The sequence below is a fragment of the Petaurus breviceps genome, unplaced genomic scaffold (assembly GCF_028583685.1).
Source record: "Petaurus breviceps papuanus isolate PSGF00001 unplaced genomic scaffold, PetGlider_PUasm1.0 90823, whole genome shotgun sequence".
NCBI classification, from domain to species: Eukaryota; Metazoa; Chordata; class Mammalia; order Diprotodontia; family Petauridae; genus Petaurus; species Petaurus breviceps.
Window position 1 is genome coordinate 15841280 of NW_027187352.1, and position 25577 is coordinate 15866856.

The following is a 25577-nucleotide window of genomic DNA, read 5'->3' on the forward strand; positions in this document are numbered from 1 at the left end:
TTTGAACCAGTTTTGAGGAGAGTATGATTCACTCATTCCCCCTTTCATCTCCTCTCTTCCCCTCCATTGTAAAAGCTTTTTCTTGCCTTTTATGTGAAATAATTTTACCCTATTCTACCTCTCCCTTTCTCTTTCTCCCAGTACATTCCTCTTGCCCCTTAATTTTATTTTTTTAGATATCATACATCATATTCAACTCACATCTGTGCACTCTGTCTATATATATTCTGTCTAACTACCCTAATAATATGAAAGGTCTTTTGAATTACAAATATCATCTTTCCATGTAAGAATGTAAACAGTTTAAACTTAAGTCCTTTATGATTTCCCTTTCCTGTTTACCTTCTTATGCTTCTCTTTAGTGTTGTATTTGAAGGTCAAATTTTCTATTCAGCTCTGGTCTTTTCATCAAGAATGCTTGAGAGTTCTCTATCTTATTGAATATCTATTTTTCCCCCTAAAGTATTAATACTCAGTTTTGCAGGGTAGATGATTTTTGGTTGTAATCCTAGCTCCTTTGTCCTCCAGAATATCATATTCCAAGCCCTCTGATCCTTTAACATAGAACCTGCTAAATCTTTTGTTATCCTGACTGTTGCTCCACCATATTTGAATTGCAATATTTTCTCCTTGACCTGGGAACCCTGGAATTTGGCTACAATATTCCTGGCAGTTTTCATTTTGGGACCTCTTTCAGGATCTCTTTTGGAATCAGTGGATTCTTTCACTTTCTATTTTACCCTGTGGTTCTAGAACATTGGGGCAGTTTTCATATATATATATATATATATATTTTTTTTTTTTTGCTTTTTTGGAGGGGGGAAGGCAGGGCAATTGGGGTTAAGTGGCTTGCCTAAGGTCACATAGCTAGTAAGTGTGTCAAGTGTCTGACGCTGGATTTGAACTCAGGTCCTTCTGACTCCAGGACCAGTGCATTGTGTAACCTAGCCACCCCAATATTTTCTTGAAAGATGATGTCAAGGCTCTTCTTTTGATCACAATTTTCAGGTAACACAATTATTTTTAAAGTATCTCCCCTGGATCAATTTTCCAGGTCAGTTGTTTCTCCACTGAAATATTTTACATTGTTTTCCTTTTTTTTTTTTCATTCTCTTGGTTTTGTTTTATTGTTTCTTGATTTCTCATAAAGTCATTAGCTTCCACTTTATTATAACTTTTAAGAAATTATTTTCTTCAGTGAGCCTTTGGACCTCCCTTTCCATTTGGCTAATTTTGCTTTGTAAGACATTGGCTTTTTGGACCTCTTACCAGACGGCCTGGTCTGTTTCCTAAGGTGTTATTTTCTTCAGTATTTTTTTTGTGCCTTTTTTACCAAGCTATTGACTCATTTTCATGATTTCCTTGCATCACCTTTATTTTTCTTCTACCTCTCTTATTTGATTTTCAAAGTCCTTTTTGAGCTCTTTCATGGCCTGAGACCAATTCCTATTTTTCTTGGAGGCTTTGGATATAGGAGCTTTGACTTTGTTGTCTTCTTCTGAGTGTGTGTTTTGATCTTTCCTGTCACCAAAGCAAATTTCTACAGTCAAGAGGTTTTTTCCCCACTGTTTGCTCATTTCCCTGGCCTATTACTTGACTTTTTAACTGTTTGTTAAAGTAGGGCTCTGCTTCCAGGGTGGAGGGTGCACTGTCCCAAGCTTCAGGGGTTTTGTGCAGCTTTTTTCAGACATACTTCTAGGGAACTCTTAAGTTTTCATTTTTTCCAAGGTGGTATGATCTAAGGAGAGGTATTTACTACTCTCCTGATCTGTGCTCTGGTCTGTGAATGACCAGAGGCATTCATTTCTGCCCTGGAACTGTGAGAAGGGACCCTGGGCAAGTCACTTAAGCCCTGTTTGTTTCATTTTCCTCACCTGTAAAAGGGTAATAATAGCACCTGCCTCATTTTTCTCACCAGTAAAAAGGGGATCATAATAGCATGTACTTCCCAAGGTTGTCGTGAGGATGAAATGAGATAATAATTGTAAAGCACTTAGCATAGTACCTGGCACATAGCAAATGCTATATAAATGTTATTATTATTAAAGATCCTATAAATATTAGATGTTTCTTTTCCTTTTGGTACAGAAGGAATATTTCCTTTGGGGCAAAAGGTGGGGGAGTTAAAGTCTATGCTAAAGTAGTAACTTTATTTAAAATCTTTTCCATTGTCCATAGGAGGATGACTCTTCTGACTCAAACAAAGATAAGAGAAAAGTGAAAAAAAAGATCACATCCTCTGGAGGGATATTTATGAGAAGGTCATAATCAGTGAGTGACACCACTTTCAATGAAAAGACCCTTTTGATTTTTCCCTTTCATGTCCCTTTGCTTAGTATCCCTCCATAGGGCAAAGATCTGTGTTGTTACTTGATTGCAGAAAGCAAAAATTTAAATGAACTATTGTAGAGAATTTAAAGTATTAGATAGTGTCATTCCCCCCACTCCCTACCCCCATACACTTTACAAATATCTTCTTAAGACAATGTCAGAGATTCAGAAACATATTTATATATGTTAATAAAATTGGTTTTACAAAAAATGTAAAATAAACCAGTTTTTGTGATTGTTTCTGCTTTAAACAGAATTAGTGTAACCTTGTAATAGATGCTTCTTATTTAAAAAAAAGCTTACCTTAATGAATTTTATCATGTAGATAATTTTATTAACAATGCAATTATTTATCATAATAACTCAAATTTATAAACTTCAGCTCCGGGAGTGATTAAATCCAGAAATGAATACTTGAGATATGATTTAAGGCCATGTCTCTGGACAAATTTCTATATATAAATTTCTATCTGTCTGTCTACCTACCTACCTACCTTATCTTTTGTGTGTGCATAATTGTTTGCATAGTGTCTCCCCCATTAGAATATGAACTCCTTGCGAGCAGGATCTATTTTCTGCCTTTCTATCCCAAGTACTTAGCACAGTGCCTGGCACATGGTAAGTACTTAAAGTTTGTTGACTTACTGAATGATAAAGTAAAAAAGCCAGATTGCAGGAGGTTTGGAAGACAGTAAAAGGAGAAGTGGAGAAATTGAGTGAAGTTAGCTTTTTTGAAGAGTTTAGCAGAGAAAGAGAGAAAAGATTTAGGGCTGTAGCTGGCAGGAATAGTTAGATCAAATGCGGTTTTGTTTTTAACAATGGAGGAGAATTGCATGTGTTTATAGGAAGCAGTTTAGGATTCAGGAGAAAGGAGAGCTTAAAGATTAGTAAGAGAGTTAGGATGATAGAGAAAAGGCAGTCTACTGAAGAAAATGGGATGGGAGTGGAATCAAGGGTTCATGTAGAAGGGTTTGCTTTGGGAAGAAGGACCACCTCTTCATAATAGATGGGTGAAGGAAGAAATGTTGGGGAAAATGAGGAAAAGGAGCTCTTGACAAACAGCCTCAATCTTTTCATTGAATTATGAGTTGAGATCTTCAGATGAGAGGGTTAACGAGTGGATCCTGTGGGTGGCTTGAGAAGAGAGAATGAAAAAAAAATAATAAAAAAGAATGTTTGGAAGAGACATTTCCAATGGAATAACAAATTGATTAGGGAGGTATAAAAGTATTGCCTTGGGGCAGTGAGGGACAAGTTAAGAATATGTAACAAATCTGTAGGAAAACCAGTCAACATGATTTTATGACTTTTATTCCTATTCCATCCAGTAGCATCCAGTAAATAGGAGTGAAGGAGATTGATGGTGGAGGTAAGCCAAGGTTGGGACTTGGTAAGGTATGACTGCAGTGGAATCTAGACTAGAACTGATTAACCAAGGGATGGAGATAGTGAAGGGAAGACAGTGTAGCCTTTGAAGTGGTGATGGCCTGGGAAATAATAGAGTGGTGGAGACATTGGAAACCACTATAAAAATAAAGAAGAGGGAATAAAGATAAGATAGAGGGAAAGATGGAAAGATAAAAGATTTCTGGAAGGGAATTAGGGAATTAAACTGGACAGTAGGCCCAGCCACATAGGTAACTAGAACACAAACATTTCTTTGATTTAGGTACAGTATAATGGAAGGTTTTATGTACCAATAACCTAGCACTTGGCAGTCACCCCAGCATCTGAAGGAGGCTCAGGCCCTCTTCAGACCTGGCAGGTTCTGCACCCTGTGCAAAAGCCACTATAAGAGCACATCTCAAAGGGGAATATGGGAGTCACAGGAGACATGGTGCTTACCACATCGAGAAGCTTTTGGTGAAAGAGTTCTGACTTTGTTGTCTCCCTCCTGTTCCATGCTCACATTCAGCACATATCTCCCCACTGCCCTCTGTGAAAATAATTTTCAGTTCTTCAAAGACTATTGTGTCCCATGCATTCCAGCCAAATTACAACTGGGGAATCAAGGGAGAGTATAATAAAATGAACAGGTCTTTTCATCATCTTATTTTGCCAGCAGTGCACCTGCAGCTGTTATTCAGCAGCAAACAGGTTCTCTCATCACATTGCCTGTGCAGTATCAGGCTGGGCTTGCTTTTACACCTTCACATCCCCACGTCCCCACGTCCCCTGTATCCTACTTCCTTCATGAATTTTGCTGCCAATGTGTAAGGGGGACAGACACTTGATAACTGGTAAGCGAATTTCTTTTATGTGCCTGAAGACCAGCCATTCCCCTAGAGCATTCCCTACTGTCTGAGGGCCCCCCAGGACTTGCATCATAGAGATGTTGCTACTTGAGTGCTCCAGTTTAGTTTTGTTCTTTGTCAGAGAGGGAGGGAAACACAGGTGAGGTAAACACTCTCTTTAGCTTTACAACCATGCCACATCATTACCCACATTGACTGAACATGTCATGCTTTGTTCTTACTTTCCATTTGGCTGTATTCTGATGACTAAGAGCCTTTACTTGTCTCTGCTTATGATGATTATAGTAGCTTTGCTGGTGACCCAGAGCTTCCTTTGACCTACACTATTTTCTACACAATTTTAGCAAATATTTATCTTTCTGTCTCCCTGAGAATTTTTGGTCAATACTAAAGTCCATATAGTATTGGTTTTTTCTGGGCTTCCTTATTGGATTTCCTCTCATGCTTCCTGAGATCTGTAGCTCATCTTTTTCCTCTCTGTCACTGGCAGTCTCACTGTTGGTCTTCCTTCTCCATGTCAGGCCTGTAGGCAATAGCACCAACTACTATTATCTACTATTATGATAATTCCTCCAGGTTTTTGCTGCACACCTCAGTTTTCCACATGAAGGCCATCTAGGTTTCTTTTGGCTGCTCAAGATTACTAGGTGACCTCATTTCCATAATTAGAATATTAGGGGATTATAGCTTTAGAACTAGAAGGGATCTTAGAGGTCAGTAAATGTAAACCCATCATGTTCAGATGAAGAATGAAGAGACAAGAGAGGTTGTGACTTGTCCAGAGTCATAGCTGTTGAATGCTTGAGGCAAGATTTGAACCCAGGTCTTCCTCTCTGGGCAGCTAGGTGGCACAGTGGATAGAGTGCTGGGCCTGGAGTCAGGAAGACTCATCTTCCTGAGTTAAAAAGTGGCTTCTGACATTTACTAGCTGTGCCACCCTAGGCAAGTTGCTTAATCCTGTTTGCCTCAGTTCCTCATCTGTAACATAAAATGAGCTGGAGAAGGGATGGCAAACTTCTCTAGCATTTTTGCCAAGAAAACCCAAATGGGGTCATGAAAAGTTGGATGTCACTGAAATGACTGAACAACTTGTCATTTAAAATCCTGAATTCTATCCTCTAAGCTATTATGATTTCCTTAAAATTTTTTGTATTGCTATCTTTTGTTTTCATATCACCTTCATTTCCCAGGCTATCCCTCTCATTTCCCTTAGAGAGCCATCCCTTATAACAGAGAATCAAGATGAAATTTTAAAATTTCTGAAATGTGAACCAGCCCATTAACTAAGTCTGACTATACTCAGCATCCATAGTTTCCACCTCTCTGCAAAGAAAGGTGGGAGGCCCATTGTCTTATTATCTCAACGGCTGCCCAGGGTTTCATCTGGTCAAATCACACAACTCTTCTCAAAGTGAGCCCTAAAACAAACTCTCCCATCAGGGTATATACAGCCTTCTCCTGGCTCAGAGAATGTCACAGCCCTCTAGACCCACTGCCCAATCACAAAGTATTGAGGTGTGGGCGTTCCTGAAAACCAAGCCTCCTTCCACAGTCTCCAGGTGACCACATTCAGCCTGTTAGGGGGCAGAGTATATTTTCAAATCAAGGAAGGTTCTCAGAGTCACTTAAGCCTAGGGGCAAGATCTTAAATTCCCTTTCCCATAACAGTGACATGAAAGAATGTGCCAACTCCAACTTCTTGTAGGAATTCTATTACTTTCATTTTCCTACGTAAGATAAAAGGCAGAAAAAAGAAGAGTTCTAGCAGCCTTATTGCTATCTTGTGGTGACTTAAGTTTACAAAATACCAAAAACTTACTACATTTATGTTTCTCTACAAAATAAACTAATCTTGCAGTCTACCATCAGAACTTCATGAATTCTTAGTAATTCAAAGTTAAAATGAAACTTGAAGGAAAACAGTAGAGAGTAAAACAGATTACATATCCTTTTTGTATTTCCTGATGTGGTAGATCTTCTGGACTTCAAAATGACATGCCCTACCTAATTCCTACTTCTCCAATACATAGATACCATTTCTAAATAGCTCAGGATTTGAGGTAGGCAGGACAGGTGTTACTTCACAGAAGAAGAAATCAAGTCACAGAGGTTAAGTGACTTGCCTAACTAAAGTAAGCTAGTAAATAATAGCTGTGACTGGAATTGATCTCCAGAGACCACATTTCTTTTAACTTTTTTCCTAGTTCTCAAACAGCAAATACCTTCCAATCTACATATCTTTTGATTTCAAACTTCCTGGCTCTTCAAAGCCCATTAAAGCGGGGCAGCTAGGTGGCATAGTGAATAGAGCACCGGTCCTGGAGGACCCGAGTTCAAATCTGGCCTCAGACATTTAACACAAAAACTAGCCGTGTGACCTTGGGCGAGTCACTTAACCCCAATTGCCCTCCAAAACACAAAACAAAAAACCACAGAGCCCACTAAAACTCAAACAAGAGACCTGAAATAAAATGAATCAAAATGTAGAAGTACAGAGGAGGTGATGCGAAATTATGGCATTTTCCCCTCATTGTTGCTTCAAGGCATTTTTTATCTGCTGAGTCTTTAGAGTCTGAGCATAAATATGGGCTAATTTCTAATTACTTCAGAACAGAAATGTGATTTCTAATAATGAATCCACTTTTAGCAAAATTCCGTGATAAAACTTAGCTGTCCATTTGTCTTTTTTACAGTGGTTTACATGCATGTACTAAACAGAGAAACAGGTTTTACAGTAGAAAACAGGATTATATAACACACTTCCACAAAACAGGGTTATATAACACAGAGTGCCTGAACAAGCATAAGTTTTCTATTATGGCCCTTTCAGCTGCTCAAGGGGGCAAGGTGTTTGATCTTTTCTCTGCTTGATTTCCTTGGTTGTAGTAACATACCAAGTGACCACTAAGTTTATTGGAAAGATTAATAAAAATGATAACAGACATAAAATAACAGACTGCTAAAGCAAAGTATATAAGTTTCCACCCCACTACTTAATGACATAAATGCATCTTAGTATTGAGGTGCTACCAAGGTGGACAGGCTTCAGTTATGGGACTGAGGACCAATGCAACTAACTTCAGAGAGGCTCATCTCTAGAATGCTATGTGCCACCAGCTGATTAAGTTTATCACTGACAATTGATGGAGACAAGTTTCAATAAACTTTTTTCAGGTGTTCCCACACCAATGAAATAATGAATCCTTAAAGTATTATTCTGTACTAAACGTGAAAAGTTAAAGGAAGGTTAAGATTTTTGAAATTTTCATCTTATTCAGGTCTTAAATCTGAAGTTCATGGGTTTGATCTGAGAACAAGTATTTGCAATCTGCTTAAAATTAACATATGGTATTAAAGAAATAAAAAGTAGTTATTGTAGAATTACTAAAAATTCATTTTATACACACACACACACATCTTTGCAGACCTATTAAAGTCACAAATATACCTTGCTTTTTTAATGTACTAGATAGAAAGCTGGCTTCAAAAAAGGCAAACTGTTTTATTACCCAAACATTTTTTAAAAGTAGTACAAATCGGGGAGGATGGGGAGGGTGCCCTAGGTGGCACAGGAGTCAGGAGGACTTGAGTTCAAATACAGCCTCAGATACTTACTAGTCCTGTCACCTTACACAAAAAATTAAAAATTTTGGTCACAAAGAGAGTAAGTCTTAGATTCAAGTGTTAAGACTTAAAATTCAATAAGTGAAGTTAAAATCATCTTTTATTTTACTTAAATATGTAAACATGAAAATAGGAATTTTTCTTAAAAACAAAAACTCTACCAATAGGATCAAGTCATTATGAAAAATGAATATAGATATACTGAGTACTTAAGTTTAGGAAGTAGCTTACTCATATGTAGCCAAAACTGAGCAATCCAAGATGAATCCAGGCCCAAACTACCTAAGTGGATAGGTTATCAAGGACATAATGAGCAAACTATATGGATCCAATTCTGTAAACTACCTGCAAGTATAAACTGCAAAATACATTTCTACTACACTTCAATTAGGTTATGAATGACAGCTTTTTGGCATCAGGGAATAAAAACAAACAGATTTATTCAGGAACTGAGACAGGCCAAAATGAATCTGTCCCCTGAGTATTATACAAAAGCAAAGATCTTCAAATGTACCAAAAAGCAGCCTTGCTCCTGCTGGTAGTGATATTGAAAGGCTGCTATTTTTTCCAGAAGCGATAAAATCCCAGTGCTATTGCCAGGCAAGTAAAAACAGATGCTGTAAAAAAGAACAAATTATTACTACAGGATGTAAAGCAGTCATGGCCACTTTTCCAGGGGTCCAGCAAAAGCAATTTTATCCTATATATAAATGGGAAACAAAAACCCAAGAAGTCAGCAAACCAGTCTTCTAATCCATATTCCACATACTCATCTGAGCAGCAGATCCCTGTCAACAAGTTGTTGAGAAGATTTGTGTCTGAGTATAGGTTGGATAAGATGACCTCTGAGGTGCTCACTTTCAACAAGAAGATTATGGGAAAGCACTTTGAAACATATAAAATATTTTGCAAATGCAAGGTATGTTAACGTGTCATTTAGGGTGATTGTTTCTGATATTTGTACTAAAATGTACAGCTTCCTTTCCTTCTTAAACAGAGGATATAAAATCTGACTTAGCTTCTTGGTAATGCAAGGTTACCATTATAGTACACAGCAGTTAGGGTTATCTGAATTATCCATCTCCTTCACCATTACTCTCATGTCTGAAGGCTATCAAGAAAGCCTGCTCTAATTACTCCTCCCACCTCCTTTTAAATTTGCTGTTTCTCATCTTCTATGGGCTAGGAAAAGAGCCTTTTAAGAGACCATTGTTAAATAAAAGCAAATATGCTCAATGAGATTTTAAGAACTCTTCTTCAGAATTAAGTAGATGAGCTTTTAAAAAGATGATTTAGGGCTGTGTTAAGAAGGAATAAAGTTGCTAAATTATGCCCTCCAAATAAGTGGAAAGAATTACTGTTCAACTATTGCCACCAATCTTTGGAACTCCTGGTCTTACTAAATTCAAAGACTCATTCATAACAACTCATAGCAACAACTCTCTTGAGTACCTAAGGGAAGGGGAAGGGAGTAGAGCATATTCCCAAGGGATTATGTAACCCTTTAACTCTAAGAGTCTTTTAAAAAAGCATGTCAACTTGAGGGATGACAACATTTGGATGGTGAGGAAAGAGTCTTTGCTTCAAACAAATCTTCCTATGTAAAAGGAAAGAAGATAGCAAAAGGTGCCCAAAGAAAATATCTAAATTGTGGAAGAATTATATACATATAATTCACAAATATTTATGAATGTTTTAAATGTATATCTTAAGGGTGGTTCAGTTCTTTTATGCTTCAAAGTTCTCAAAGTAAGACAGGTAAAATATTTTAGAGGCCATGCCAAGGAGTGAAAACAGATTACTCTCATATGGAATTGTCATACAATCCAAACACCAAATCACCCCCAAAATGTCAAAAGCTTATGCTACACCACAGATGTAGAGTTCTGTTCTCATAGAAAAATATTCTTGTTCAGAACTCAAGTATAGCCCCCTAACATGCATGTTCTAATGACATTGTTCATTGGCATATCAGAATAAGTAGTAGTACCTATCATTCCTTTGCTTTATGATGACATTTGTTTCTAGAAGAAAGTTACCTCTTGACTCAGACAACTTTTTAACTTCACCACTTGGGGCTCTTTAATTCTTAGGGTGAGCCATGTACAATATCCTTGGAATAGAGCAACAAAATAACTCTCTTGAAGAAGAGAACAAATTTAAAAGGGTTTTGATTTTACAAGCAGTAATTCTTTAAAAAAAAAAAAAAGGGTCACACCACATAGCAAAAGTTAAAAGAATCCACCTTTGCCTTCTCTGCCAAATTTGTTGTTAAAAATCACATGTCCCCTCGACTAACATCACTCTTTGCTTCTACCCTGTTACCTTAACCAATTCTTAACTGAATGTTATGGGGAGAGTCACAATGGAAGAAACTTTTGTCCAAGGAAAAAACTCTCCAGAAAAAAACCCTGTCCAGGCTGGCAGTCTTTTACACTAGTGGGAAACTGGAGTCATTTTATCTTCCATATTGCCAGTTATATGGTTGGCAATATGTAATGTAAAAACTACAGAAGCTGCTGAAAAAGGGAAATGTATGAGGAGTCTGTACTTAGCTTTTCTGAACATGGGCTATAATGGCCAGTGTGAATCTACCAGCTGCATTAAACATGAATTGTTGCATGTTAAGGCCATGTAAACATCACTGGTGATTATTTTCTGCATCATAAAGGTGCCCCCTCAAGTGCCACATCTGGACCTTTATGTGCTTTGTATAGAGGAAGAACTGAATGGAGAATGAAACCTAGGCTTGGCATCAGGAATGAAGTTGAATCCTGGTTTCACCCCTTATGGGCTAAAATGCCCTGAACAAGTCATCTGACCTCTCTGAGCCTCAGTTTCCTCCTCTATTAAAAAAAGGGTATAATAATACATCTGCTACCCACTTAAAAGGATTATTGTGATAAAAGCACTTTATAAACCTCAAAAGTAGAACTCACCTGCAAGATAACGAACTGTCTCAATTTTATTTGACTCCATCAGTGTTTTTAGGGAAGCAATTTCAATGGCAAGCTTATTACTAGTCTCAGAAATAACTCTTTTGATATGGGTATCCTAAAATAGAAAACACAATTTTTATTAATTCAGTTTCTTTTTTTTTATTAAACTTTAATTTATTAATTTGTTTATTTCCTTTTAGTTTACAGGATTCAATTCCACAATTCCTTGAATTTCACATTTTGTCCCCCTCCCTGCCCTCCCCCCCACCCATGGCAGCTTATTATCAAGTATAGGATCTGTAAATACTTTCACATTATACAACGGTCAGGTTATAAGGATGGATTGTACCAGCTGGAATGAAAAATGGTAAAGAGGACATAAAATCAAATAAGAGAACGAAAAAGATCAGGTATTTTGCTTCCACCTGGATATAAATTTAGTTCTTTCTAGTTCTTTCTCTGGATGCACGTTTTTCTCTCCATCATGCGTCTTTTGGGATTGACTTATATCACTGCATTGTTGAGAAGAGTCCAGTCTATCACAGTTGGTCATCACACATACGTTGTGTCTGTAATTGTGTACAAATTCCTCTTGGTTCTACTCTTCTCACTCAGCATCAGTTCTTTTAAGCCTCTCCAGGTAAGTACGAAGTCCATTTGCTCCCCGTTTCTTATAGCGCAATAGTATTCCATAACATGCATATACCACAACTTGTTCAGCCATTCCCCAATTGATGGGCACCCTCTTAATTTCCAATTCTTTGCCACAACAAAAAGAGCTGCTATAAACATTTTTGTACATATGGGTCTTTCTCCCATTTCTATGATCTCTTTGGGATATAACCCTAGGAGTGGTATTGCTGGATCAAAGGGTATGAAAGTATTTATAGCCCTTTGGGCATAATTCCAGATTGCTCTCCAGAAAGGCTGGATAAGTTCACAACTCCACCAACAATGCATTAGTGTTCCAGTTTTCCCACATCCTCTCCAGCATTTGTCATTTTCCTGTTTTGTCATCTTAGCCAATCTAACTGGTGAGATGTGGTACCTCAGAGTTGTTTTGATTTGCATTTCTCTAATCAATAGTGAATTAGAGCATTTCTTCATGTGCTTATAGATAGCTTTAATTTCTTTCTCTGAAAACTGCCTGTTCATATCCTTTGACCATTTATCAATTGGGGAATGACTTGTATTCTTATAAATTTGACTCAATTCTCTGTATATTTTAGAGATGAGTCCTTTGTCATAGACATAGGTTGTAAAGATTCTTTCCCAATTTCCCACCTCCTTCTTGATCTTGGTTACATTGGCTTTATTTGTACAGAAACTTTTCAATTTCATGTAGTCAAAATTATTCATTTTATAATGTTCTCTAATTCCTGTTTCATTATAAAGTCATTCCCTCTCCACAAGTCTGATAGTTAAACTATTCCTTGTTTTAGCAGACTGCTTACAGTATCAACCTTTATACCTAGATCATGAACCCATTTAGACTTGATTTTGGTATATGGTGTTAGATAATGGTCTATGTCCAGTTTCTGCCATACTATATTCCAGTCTTCCCAGAAGTTTTTGTCAAATAGTGAGTTCTTATCCCAAAAACCAGGGTCTGGGGGTTTATCAAACAATACATTACTGTAGTCGTTGACTTCTGAATCTCGTGTGCCTAATCTATTCCATTGATCCACTTCTCTATTTCTAAGCCAGTACCAGGTAGTTTTGATGACTGCTGCTTTACAGTACAGATTGAAATCTGGTAAAGCTAGTCCACCTTCCCTAGCATTTTTTTTCATTAATTCCCTTGATATTCTGGACCGTTTATTCTTCCAGATGAATTTTGTTACTATTTTTTCTAACTCTATAAAGTAGTTTTTTGGTAAATTAATTGGTATGGCACTAAATATATAATTTAATTTAGGTTAAATTGTCATTTTTATTATATTAGCTCGACCCAGCCATGAGCAATTGATATTTTTCCAATTAGTTAGATCTGACTTTATTTGTGTGAAAAGTGTTTTGTAGTTTTGATCATACAGGTCCTGGGTTTGTTTTGGAAGGTAGATTCCCAAATATTTTATAATGTCTACAGTAACTTTAAATGGGATTTCTCTTTCTACTTCTTGCTGTTGAATTTCATTGGAAATATATAGGAATGCTGAGGATTTATGTGGGTTTATTTTATATCCTGCAACTTTGCCAAATTTATTTATTGTCTCAAGCAGTTTTTTACTTGATTCTCTAGGATTCTCTAAGTATATCATCATATCATCTGCGAAGAGTGATAGCTTGGTCTCTTCTTTGCCTAACTTGATTCCTTTGATTTCTTTTTCTTCTCTAATTGCTACTGCTAACATTTCTAGTACCAGATTGAATAAGAGGGGTGATAGTGGACACCCTTGTTTCACCCCTGATCTTATGGGAAATGCTTCCAGCTTCCCCCCATTACATATAATACTTGCTGATGGCTTTAAATAGATGCTACCTATTATTTTAAGGAAGGCTCCATTTATTCCTATACTTTCTAATGTTTTTAATAGGAATGGATGTTGTATTTTGTCAAAAGCCTTTTCTGCATCTATTGAGATGATCATGTGGTTTCTGCTAGTTTTATTGTTGATATGATCAATTATACTGATGGTTTTCCTAATATTAAACCATCCTTGCATTCCTGGAATAAATCCTACCTGATCAAAGTGTATTATTCTTGAGATAAGTTGCTGAAGTCTTTTGGCTAGTATTTTATTTAGAATTTTTGCATCTATATTCATGAGGGAGATTGGTCTATAATTTTCTTTCTCTGTTTTATCTCTTCCTGATTTAGGTATCAGTACCTTATTTGTGTCATAAAAAGAATTTGGTAGGACTCCTTCTTCACTAATTTTCCCAAATAATTTGTAGAGTATTGGAATCAATTGTTCTTTAAATGTTTGATAGAATTCACTAGTGAATCCATCTGGCCCTGGAGATTTTTTCCTAGGGAGGTGACTGATGGCTTGTTCAATTTCTTTTTCTGAGATGGGATTATTTAAGTAATTTACTTCCTCTTCAGTTAATCTGGGCAACTTGTATGTTTCTAAATACTCATCCATTTCCCTAAGATTGTCAAATTTATGTGCATACAATTGGGAAAAATAATTCCTAATTATTGTTTTGATTTCCTCTTCATTGGAGGTAGATTCACCCTTTTCATTTTTGATACTCATAATTTGGTTTTCTTCTTTCTTTTTTTTTTATCATATTGACTAAGGGTCTATCAATTTTGTTGGTTTTTTCATAAAACCAGCTCTTGGTTTTATTTATTAGTTCAATAGTTTTCTTAATTTCGATTTTATTAATCTTTCCTTTAGTCTTCAATATTTCTAGTTTAGTATTTAATTGGGGATTTTGAATTTGTTCTTTTTCTAGGTTTTTTAATTGCATGCCCAATTCGTTGAGCTTCCTTTTCTCTAATTTAATCACGTATGCACTCAGGGATAAAAAACTTCCCCTAAGAACTGCCTTTAATGCATCCCACAGATTTTGGTATGTTGTCTCATTATTATCATTCTCTTGAATGAAATTACTGATTGTTTCTATAATTTCTTGTTTGACCCACTCATTCTTTAGGATTAAATTGTTTAATTTCCAGTTAGTTTTTAATCTGTTTTTCCCTGGCCCTTTATTGCATATAATTTTTATTGCATCATGATCTGAGAACGATGTGTTTAATATTTCTGCCTTACTGCATAGAATTGTGAGGTTTTTATGCCCTAGAACATGGTCAATTTTTGAGTATGTGCCATGAACCGCTGAGAAGAAAGTATATTCCTTTTTATCCCATTCAGTTTTCTTCAGAGATCTATCATACCTACCCTCTCTAAAATCCTGTTCACCTCCTTAACTTATTTCTTGTTTATTTTGAGGTTGGATTTATCTATTTCTTCCTCTGATTCCTTTACCTTCACCTCTAGGAATTTGGAAGCTACACCACTTGGTGCATATATGTTAAGTAGTGATATTGCTTCATTCTCGATGGTTCCTTTTAACAGGATATAGTTTCCTTCCTTATCTCTTTTAATTAGGTCAATTTTTGCATTTGCTTTATCTGAGATAAGGATTGCTACCCCTGCTTTTTTTACTTTAGCTGAGGCATGATATATTTTACTCCAACCTTTTACCTTTACCTTGTGTGTATCCCTCTGTTTCAGATGTGTTTCTTGTAAACAGCATATTGTAGGATTATGATTTCTAATCCATTCTGCTATCCGTCTCCGTTTTATAGGAGAGTTCATTCCATTCACATTTACAGTTATGATTGTTATCTGTTTCTTTCCCCTTATTCTATTCCTGCCCCTGTTAATGTTCATATTTTTCCTCCCTTCTCCCTTCCCCCCCTTAATAGTTTTCCTTTTGACCACCGCCTCCCTCAGTGTTCCCTTTTCGGCCCCCCTCCCTTTTCCTCCCCTTTTCCCCTTACTACTTCCCTCTCTACAAACCACTCCCACCCCCCTTGTGTAACCCTTTCCCCCTCCTACTACCTGTAGGATATTGTTATACTTAATGAGGTATGTTATTTTTTCTTCGCATCAAGAATGACAGGAACAGATCTCATGCAAAGCTCCTCTCCCTCCCCTCTTTCCCTCTAAAATGATGTGTGTTCTCCTTGTTTACCTTTCTAAGTCACTGTTGCTTCTCGTAATTGGAGTTTGAATTTTCCATTGAGTTCTGGCTTTTTTATCAAGAAGGTCTGGAACTCTGTTATATCATTGAATGACCATCTCTTTGCCTGGAAGAATATGCTCAGTCTCGCTGGGTATGTGATCCTTGGTTGTAATCCAAGCTGTTTTGCCTTCCTGAAAATTGTATTCCATTGCCTCCGATCTTTCAGTGTGGAGGCTGACAAATCCTGTGCAATCCTCACTGTGGACCCTCGATATTTGAATTGTTTCTTTCTGGCTGTTTGAAGTATTTTCTCTTCTATCTGGTAGTTCTGGAGTTTGGCCACAACATTTTGAGGATTTTTCAGTTTGGGATCTCTTACAGCAGGTGTCCGGTGGATTCTGTCGATTTCTATTTTCCCCTCAGGTTCAAGTTTCTCCGGGCAGTTTTCCTTAACGAGCTCTTGGAGAATGTTGTCCAGGCTCATTTTTTCATCATAAGTTTCTGGTAGGCCTATGATTCTCAGATTATCTCTCCTGGATCTGTTTTCCAGGTCAGTTATTTTTTCTTTGAGGTATTTTACCTCTTTTTCTAATTTTTCATTTTTGTTGTTTTCCTTGGCTACTTCTTGGTTCCTCATAGCGTTATTTGTTTCCATTTGTTTAATTCTGGTTTTTAGCAAATCATTTTCCTTGGTTAATTTTTGAAGCTCCTTTTCCATATCATACACTTTTCTTTTTAGAGAGATGTTTTCCTCATTATAATGTTTTTCAAATTCTGCTATTTTCATTTTGAGAGAATTATTCATTTTCTCTTCTATCTCTCTCATTTTGCTTTCAAAGTTCCTTTTGATCTCATCTAGGAGAGCCTTCTGTGCTTGGGATCCATTCCCTGTTGAAGTTTCAGCTGTGGGTGTGGAGTCCACATTGTCTCCCTCTGAGGTTGGTTCCTCCCTCTGAGGGTAGTAGGACTCTAAAGTCTTTGTCTTTGTCTTTGCTTTCTACCCATTTTGAGGCAGGGTCCTAACCACGCCCTTCCTCTAGGATCCCAAGCCTTTACTGTAGAGGGTTTTGCCCTGGACAATAGTTACTATATTTTCAGGGTCAGAGGGGGGGTTTGGAGCAAGTGGGGTTCACTCTGTCATCCTCGTCTTTGGAGGTCCTGAAAGGGGCTTTTTTTTTTTTAAGATTTCTGGGCTATGAAGTGGTAGCCCCAGGAGTGTTTGCTGTCCAGTACAGGGGCCCCTGTATTTGCTTCTTACCTTGCTCTTTCCAGTCCCAGCCCTTTGGTGATAGGCCTGGTAGTGGACCTTGTGGTTGGTGGGAAGACTTGCCCTCGGAGTTGATCAGGCCCCTTCCCAGCCTGCGTCCGCGTGCCACCGCGCTGTCCCGGCCTGCGTCCCCCGCCGCGCCTACCCGGCCTGTGTCCGCTGCATCTCCGCGCCGCCGCCACCTAATTCAGTTTCTTTATGCTATTTTAAAATAAATTATATCATAAGACATAAGAAGCTCTTTGACACAGAAAAAAAATAATTATTTTTTAAGGCTAAAGTACATTAAAAGCATAGCCTGGGTAAAACTAAATATTGGGAAAAGTGAGAGTAACATTATAAAAAGAATGTTTGGTAAATACTGCAGAACAAGAAACATATTTGGCAAGTGCCAGCTTTGTTCATTTTACCAAGCTAATTGCTGGGGGAAATGCAAAGATTAGGTAATAGAGTCCTTCCCCTGCCTCAAGGTACTGAATCAGCAGATGTAAAGATACAAATCTTCCATTGGAAGTCATGAAACCTGAGTCTTTTTCTGCCACTAAGCAGCTGTGTGTCTTCTAATGTCAATGAATAAGTGTTTCCTAAATGCAAAGCAATGTGATAGGAGAGATTAAAAGATTAAATAAGACTTAATAACTACTCTCACATGGATCACAAAACCTAGTATATATCTGGACAAATCCCTTCACAGAATCAGTTAAAAAATTCAACTCATATGCTCTACCACATGGCTAACAAGGCCATCTAGCCTTCTCTTTTTTTTTTTAGTTACTTGAAAAAGTATAACAACAAATATACAAACTCTTTCAAGAAATGGGAGGCATAATTCACCTGCCCTTTTTGTACCAATCTCAGTATTTAGGGAGGGGAAAGGGATTAGGTTCATAGTTTAGCTCAGTTCCTATAAAGTACAGCCCTAGTGCCAAGTCCAAAAGCCAGCCTTGGGCTCGAGTCCCAGAAATCCTGGCTTCTCTGGGCTTCCGTGCTGAGCTGACTGGCTGCACCATCCTGACTGCACTCCTGGTTCCCAGGTCATTATGGATCCAATTCCTATAGACCTTCTGTGGAGATCATCTCCAGAACCTTCTTATGCTGCTCTTGCTTCTTGTATCTGAACGTCAAATTTTCTGTTCAACTCTGGTTTTTTCAGCAAGAATGCTTGAAAGTCCTCTATTCCACTGAATGACCATATTTTCCCCTGAAACATGATACTCAGTTTTGCTGGGTAGGTGACTCTTGGTTTTAATCTCAGCTCCTTTGCCCTCCGGAATATCATATTCCAAGCCCTTTGATCCCTTAGTGTAGAAGCTGCCAGATACTGGGTTATCCTGATTGTATTTCCACAATATTCAAATTGTTTCTTCCTGGCTGCTTGTAATATTCTCTCCTTAATCTGGGAATTCTGGAACCTGGCTATAATATTCCTAGGAGTTTTCTTTTTGGGATCTTTTTCAGGACGTGATCAGTGGATTCTTTCAACCTCTATTTTGCCCTCTGGTTCTAAAACATCAGGGCAGTTTTCTTTGAGAACTTCCTGGAGGATGATTTCTAGGTTCTTACTTTGATCACGGCTTTCAGGTAGTCCAAAAATTTTTAAATTTTCTCTCCTGGATCTATTTTCCAGGTCAGTGGTTTTTCCCATGAGATATTTCACATTGCCTTCTTTTCTTTCATTTGTTTGGATCTGTTTAACAGCATCTTGATTTCTCATAAAGTCATTAGCTTCCATTTGCTCCAGTCTAATTCTGAAGCAATGATTCTCCTCATTGAACTTTTGAGATTCTTTTTCCATTTGGCAAATTCAGCTTTTTAAGGCATTCTTCTCCTCATTGCCTTTTTGAGCCTCTTTTGCCATTTGAGTCAGTCTGTTTTTTAAAGTGTTATTTTCCTCAGGCTGCTGACTCTCATTTCATAATTTTCTTGCATTGTTCTCATTTCTCTTCCCAATTTCTCCTCCACTTCTCTTATCTGCTTCTTAAGGTCCTCTATGGCCTGTAATCAGCTGGTATTTTCCTTTGAAGCTTTTGGTGCAGGAGTTCTGACTTCACTGTCTCCTTCTGTTCCATGCTTTGCTCCTTTTTGTCCCCAAAATAGGAGTCTAATGTTAGAATCTTCTGTCTGCTTTGTTTCCTTTGCCTGGTCATGTCACCCCTCAGTCACTTGACCCCTGGGCTTTTTGCCACAGTAGGACTCTGCCACCAGAGAGGGGAGCTTTTGTCCCAAATGCTGGGGTTTTCTCAGTTGCCGGAGGTATTAGATGGGTGCCCTATATGAAGCCTCCACACACTCTGGCAAGCTGGACAAACATCCCAGGACCTCCACCCTAGACTGCAATCCAGATCCAAGCAGGTTAAACCAAGAGCGATTACCCCTCAGACTGGTGCTCGGTTCCCCTACACTCTGCAGGCCAGGAGCTGAAGCCGACACATGGCGCTGGCTGGCTGTGCTGGCAACTCAGCTGCTTCTCGCCCCAGGGGCAAAAGCCACACACTCCCACTTACTGGGTCCCAAAGTCCAGACTGCACTGACCTCTCACTTTGTCCTTCACATCTATGTGTTGATAAATCTGGAAACAGCCACAACTGCCGCTGATCTGGAATCCCTCCAGCTGGTGGGTGGTCAGGCCTGCCCTGGGGCTAAAGCCTCTGGGTGGGGCTGGGCTGGGGTCCCAGAGTGCTGTGATGGCCAGCCAGGCTGTCCTCGGTGGGAGGTTAGCTTCTCTGTGTCATTTTGTGGGTTCTGCAGCTCCAAAGTTTGTTTAGAGTCCCCTTTTTACATGGATTGGGGAAGGTGGAAACTGGAGCAGCAGGGAGGTCCTGCTTCTACTCCGCCATCTTGGCTCCGCCCCCTAGCCTTCTCTTGAAAGCCTCCAATAAGGGAAAATTTACTCCCTCCTGAAGCAGCCCATTTCAGTTTGGGGACAGTTCTTAACTGTGAAGAACTTCCTGCTTAAAAAGATGCTAAATCTGCCTCATTGCCACTTCTGCCTATTAATCCTATTCTTGCCCTTTCAGGCTAGACAGAAAAATCTAATCCCTCACATACTTGAAAACTGCAAGTCTCCTCTCATTCTTTCCCCATAAGTCTGTTCTTTTCTAAGATAATATCCCTAGTTCTTTGAACTCTTTCTTTTGGGGGGGAGGGGCATGTTCTCCAGTCCCCTTGCCAGCCTTGTTCACTACTCTTGGATTTGCTTCAGATTGTCAATGTCCTCCTAAAAATATAGCACCAAGAACAATACAACATTACAGACGTGGCCTGAGCAGGGCAGAAAGAATAGAGAAGGAGTGGCTCCTCACTCAGCCTTGCACAGCAGACAGCTGAAAAGCAATAGCTGGTATTCAGGAAAGAGATGAGGGTTACAAACTGATTTCAGAGTTGTCTATGTAGAGATGACAGTTGAACCCTGGAGAGGGGAAGAGATCCCCAAGGAACAAATACTCTAAGGCAAGAGACAGGTGATGATTCAGCAAAGGAGAATGAGAAGGAAAGATCAGACAAATGGAAAGAGAACCAGAAGAAGTCAGTGATATTAAAAGTTACAGAGAAGTCAAGGCAGATGAAGAGTGAGAAAAGGACAAAGGACTACTAGTAGCAGTTTCCTTCATGACGCAGGAAACAGGTCTGTACTCCTGCTGCAAAGGGAGGTGAAGGAAAGGGGAGAAAGTTTTTTGCAGATCAGTAGCAACTCTTTGTCATTAAATGCAACAAGAAGCTGAGCTGAGAAAAGAGAACTCAGAAGGGCAAATGAGACCTTTCTCCTAATAAATTACAAGGAAGAGGCAGTCAGGTTTTTCTTGAAGGAGTGAAAATGAAAAGGTAAAAGAAAAAAATATAAAATAGCCTAAAAGTGTAAAAATACCCAAATATTGTTATTAAGAATGCTGGCAAGGGGTTTTGTTTCTTATTTTTTTTTTCAAAATTTTATTTTAGACTCAAATGCCAGAACACAAATGGAGAACAGGGAAAAGAAACAAAAAACATTAGTACAAAGTTAGGAAAAAAAAAGTATTTTGTATGCATAGGGGCTTTTGTTTGCTTAAGGTTCAGGTTGAGTTCAAATATATACTCAAGTCAAAGAAAGAGGAAAAGGACCCATATGTACAAAAATATTCATAGTAGCTTTCTTTGTGGTGGTAAAGAATTGGAAAGTGTCCATCATTTGGGGAATGGCTAAATCAGCCAATCAACCAATCAATAAACATTGATTACGTACCTACTATGTGCCAGGCTCTGTGCTAAGTGCTGGAGATACATAATGAGGCAAAAGAGAGTCCCTGCCCTCAAGGAGCTTACAATCTAATGGGGGAGACAACATTCAAACAATTAGACACAAAGCAAGCTATGTGTAAAATCCATAGGAAATAATAAGGAGAAGGTACTGGAATTAAGAGGGGTTGTAGAAGGTGGAATTTTAATTAGAACTTAAACGAAGTCATGGAGGTGAATAGTCAGAGCAGAGGAGGGAGAGTGTTCCAGACATGGAGGACAGCCAGAGAAAATGCCTGGAACTGAGAGATGGAGGGTCCTGTTTGTAGAACAGCCAAGAGGCCACTGTCACTGTATTGAAGAGTACATGTTGGTGTGTAAGGTGTATGGACATTGGAAAAGTAAAAGGGGGGTAGGTTAGGACGGACTCTGAATGCTTTGGGGGTTTGGAGGAAAGATCATGAGCTCTATTTTGGACAAAGAGTTTCAGATAATTAAGTTTAAGTTTAAGAAATCCTAACCCCAGAAGAGAACAACAAATAGTTAATGGATCCAAGAAAGCTATACTCATAATTAATAAGGAAACATATCCTAACTTACCCTTTTGCTCAAATCTGTGGTTGCTTCCAGAAGTTTCTTTTCTTGAAATGAAAACTAAAAATTTTAAGGCAGAAAGTGATTAAAAACTGAAGAAATGAAAAATATCAAGTAATTAAGAAAGAAATATTAAATGAACATTACCAGATCTGTCACTCTGCTTCTCTCTAGATTTATATCCAATTTATTATTTGCTCTGATTTGGGTAATTTCATTCTGTAAAGAAAATGAAAAATATATTTAAAAATGACATCTTGATCCTTTTGGAATTTAGAATTTGTTCTTGTATGGCAAAAAGGAAATGCTTACCACTAGATGTTGTTTAAGTTGGTCCAATTGAATTTTCATTTTCTAGGCATAAAAGGGACCACTAAATATTAGTAGTAATCAAAAGACCGTCTTCCAACTGACCTAAAAATTCTGAAACATAAGATTACTAAAAATCTGTGCAATCTGTGGATTTCTACAATAGATTTGCTCCACGATTAAAATAGAAATTCTCTGAAGATTGTAGTGATGGTTTGTTCTTTATTCTCGAAGAGGAACATGAAGTCAGAAAGATGATGTCGTGACTTGCAATGGACTTTGATTTGAGTGAGGAAGGGCTGTGCAGTCACCAGCCTCACTTTCTCCACTGGAGCCATCTGGGTACAGTGACCATGTACAGATCAGGACAACTGGAGATGGCCTAGCTTTCTGAAGATAGCTCATTCTTAGAACCCCAAATTAGATTTTCCTCAAAAGCTAGATTTATATCTCAACACTTATCTCTTTAAATCACTGTCATGTTCTTTTAAATGAAACAGAATCTGTATTATCTTTTATTTGAAATGAAATTCTCAAACTGGTAAGCAAATGAAATCCTTTTTCTCTTTCAGAGATGGAAAAAATTAATAGAAAACTAAAATTTCTCAGGCATAAAATTCAAATGAATTTGAAATAGAATCTTGATAGGTTTTTTCCATATTGGTTTAGTAAGAAATGTACAAAGGGCAGGAGCAATTTCATTAATTGCAACGCTGTATATGTGTGTGTGTGTGTGTACTTCCTCAAAAACTATGAATGAAACATAACAGTTCAGGTGTTCTTATAAAATATTCTTGTAAATTTTCTTTTCAATACTAGTGAAGCATCAAATATAATTTTGCTATTTATCTTGTTAAAACATTTTAAAACAGAAAATTTTGTAATATAATATATTCAGTATAATGTGGTTATTATTTAAAAGCTTATATTACCTCATTCTCTGCCTTCAGATTTGCAAATTCACTTTTCTCTAGGATGACCATATCTTTCCGGATTGAGTCCAAATGTGTCATTATTTGCTGGACAGTAATTTCCTAAGAAATAATACAGTATTCATATACTGAATTAAGAAATGCTAGATATGGTATTCATGGAAATTAAGATAATGTATCAACATATAATAATAATGTATCAACATATAATAAAGTCATAATGTTGTTTTGCTAGTCTGAAGAACAGCAACAAATATAAAAATTGTTGTATATTTGGGGAACAAATTGCCAAAAGTAAGAATATTCCCCAGAAACTGAAAAAAAAAAAAAGGCTAGGTTTTACCAGAGTATGAGAGAAAAATTTTGAAATTAATTTCTTTAGCTTTAAGTACAATCTTATCAGAGTAGAGAAAGGCAATAAAAGTAAAGAGCACTGAACTTTGATTCCAAAGCCCTGAATCTGAATCCTTACTCAGATGCTTACTAGCTGACCATATACAAGTCACTAAACTTTCTGAACCTGAGCTTACCTATAAAATAATAATAGTAATGCTTACACTGCCTACTTTTCACAGGATTGTGAGGTTAAGCAATTTGTCAAGCTTAAAGTACTATTGAAACATTAGTTATAAGGGGCCCCATGAACTTGTCTTCTTGGATAGCCACATTTTCCAGATACACTGGAACCTGAGAATGCAGGAGGCCCCCAAGCTGACTTAATTTGTTGTTTGGATGCCAAGATGGACTCCCTGTGTACCCTTGGGAGTCAAGACAGGCACCAGTCAGATTACAACATACTGAGAAACTGTGCAGCTGGGACCCTTATAAATATGCAGTCATATCTTCATAGTTTAGCAATTTCTAAGGGAAAAGAAGGTGGTTTTTGCCATCCAACTTTGCTAAGTTACACAACCCCCAATCCCCCTCTTTCTTTGCTTTTTCTCCTCCCCTTCAGGAGGGGATTAATCCTTTCCCCACCCTTACTGCTCTATTCCTCCTCCCATTCCACTCCTATTTGGGAGGGGGTTGCTGTCCAGTGTTCCTTTGTTGCAATTTCATAAATATGCAAGCTTCTGTTTGGATTATGAACTACTCACACCTGTCTAGGAGTTCCACATGCACATTCATTTCTTTTGTACTAAATCATGGACTTGTGATATTTTTTCAGTTAACATAACAGGGAACCCAATGTACTCTATTGGCGTCAAACGCTGGTATAACTGAACAAAACTGGTTGTAATGTGTTTGCTTAATCACCTTAAGCATCATTTCAGAAGGATAATTTATGGGTCATTTATTAGGCATCCTTATACTCTGCTTTGTATTTTAGAGAACATTTTAAAAGGTGGTTCCAAGTCCACCTTCAAAGGAAGTCACATGGCATTTATAAAGTTTCACCCAGCTAGTGATATGACTTACAAAGAGTGGTAGAAAAGATAATAGTTTAAATAGTAAAACTGGTTTAAAGAAGTTTTGCTAATAAAACATTACCATTTTCCTACTACTCAACTTCCTTAAAATTCAGTAGTCTGGTGGCCTATTACAAGAATTCACTCATTTTTCTCAATCAAAGGAAAAGCAGGTGGTGACATAGCTTTGAAAAGAGCCGGAGGGGCGGCCAGGTAGCACAGCGAGTAAGAGCACCGGCTCCAGTGTTTGAGAAGACCTGGAGATCGAATCCCGGGCTCAGACACTTAGCACCCACCCAGAAACACCTGGCCGTGTAACCTTGAGCAAGTTACTTAACCCCAATTGCTTAGGGGAGGTCAGGTGGCTCAGCGAGTAAGAGTACTAACCTTGAGCAAGTTACTTAACCCCAATTGCTTAGGGGAGGCCAGGTGGCTCAGCGAGTAAGAGTACCGGCTCCAGTGTTGGGACGACCTGGAGATCAAATCCCGGGCTCAGACACTCAGCACCACACCCAGAAATAACTGGCCGAGTAACCTCGAGCAAGTTACTTAACCCTGATTGTTTAAAAAAAAAAAAAAATAGCCGGAGGAGGATTCTGTTAGTATTGTTAAGGAATGTTAAGGGTATTCTTGCATATCCTCAGTATAAAGGAACTGCCGGTTATTCGTTCAGCAAGTAGAGAGGAAAGCAACTATCAGCAGTCTTAATCCTTTAGAAAAAGGCTATGGTCACTGTTTAAAGTCAGGAAAGTCATATTTGATGGCTGCTTTGTTAGGCGCCGAGGCTAAGCACCTCTAATGGAATGACTTCAAATCTGCCACAACTCATGAGTCAGGCATATGCAACAGTTCTAGAGAGGAATCCTAAAACGTCTCTGACAATTCTGGATTTGGACAGCTCTTAATCCTTCCTCTACCTCTGATCTAACATGCTTATGGGGGAGGGAGAAAAAGGGCAATGGGTGTGTTTTGAACTAAACCACTTTAAAGATTCAAACTGTGTCTACACAGCAACACAACTGTTATTAAACCCCAGAAACTGCATCCTCTTAGTATAGGATAGT

At 38.1% G+C, this 25577-nt stretch overlaps 2 protein-coding genes across 3 annotated transcripts in view; one reads left to right on the forward strand and one right to left on the reverse strand.

Annotated features, from left to right (window-relative positions):
• The window catches only part of ANKRD42 (ankyrin repeat domain 42), a 100972-nt gene extending 97597 nt beyond the window's left edge, over window positions 1-3375 (forward strand). Inside the window, exon 14 of the mRNA XM_069070955.1 lies at window positions 2179-3375. Within this exon, the coding sequence (XP_068927056.1) occupies window positions 2179-2268 (90 nt within the window). The 3' untranslated portion in view covers window positions 2269-3375. The remainder of the gene's footprint in view (window positions 1-2178) is intronic.
• A 4519-nt stretch (window positions 3376-7894) lies between these two features.
• CCDC90B (coiled-coil domain containing 90B) lies at window positions 7895-23208 on the reverse strand. 2 transcript variants are annotated; one of them, XM_069070960.1, is made up of 6 exons: window positions 23105-23202; window positions 22176-22217; window positions 22011-22082; window positions 21870-21923; window positions 11150-11264; window positions 7895-8827 (listed from the first exon to the last, which is right to left on the reverse strand). In XM_069070960.1, the coding sequence occupies exons 1-6, from the start codon at window positions 23183-23185 to the stop codon at window positions 8769-8771; spliced, it is 423 nt and encodes a 140-aa protein (XP_068927061.1). In that variant the 5' UTR covers window positions 23186-23202; the 3' UTR covers window positions 7895-8768. The 2 variants fall into 2 exon arrangements, with proteins under 2 accessions (XP_068927061.1, XP_068927060.1); XM_069070959.1 differs by having other exon boundaries at window positions 7897-8827; window positions 22176-22286; window positions 23105-23208.
• Between the last annotated feature and the right edge of the window lie 2369 nt (window positions 23209-25577).

Bases quoted from the DNA above. Each gene is read 5' to 3' on its own strand.
- CCDC90B (XM_069070960.1), bottom strand. From the start codon at position 23,185: ATGACACATTTGGACTCAATCCGGAAAGATATGGTCATCCTAGAGAAA. The intron at 21,924-22,010 runs GTAATGTTCATT...TAAAATTTTTAG, and splicing joins GAAGCAGAGTGACAGATCTG to TTTTCATTTCAAGAAAAGAA. The intron at 8,828-11,149 runs GTGAGTTCTACT...TCTTTTTTACAG, and splicing joins GACAGTTCGTTATCTTGCAG to CATCTGTTTTTACTTGCCTG.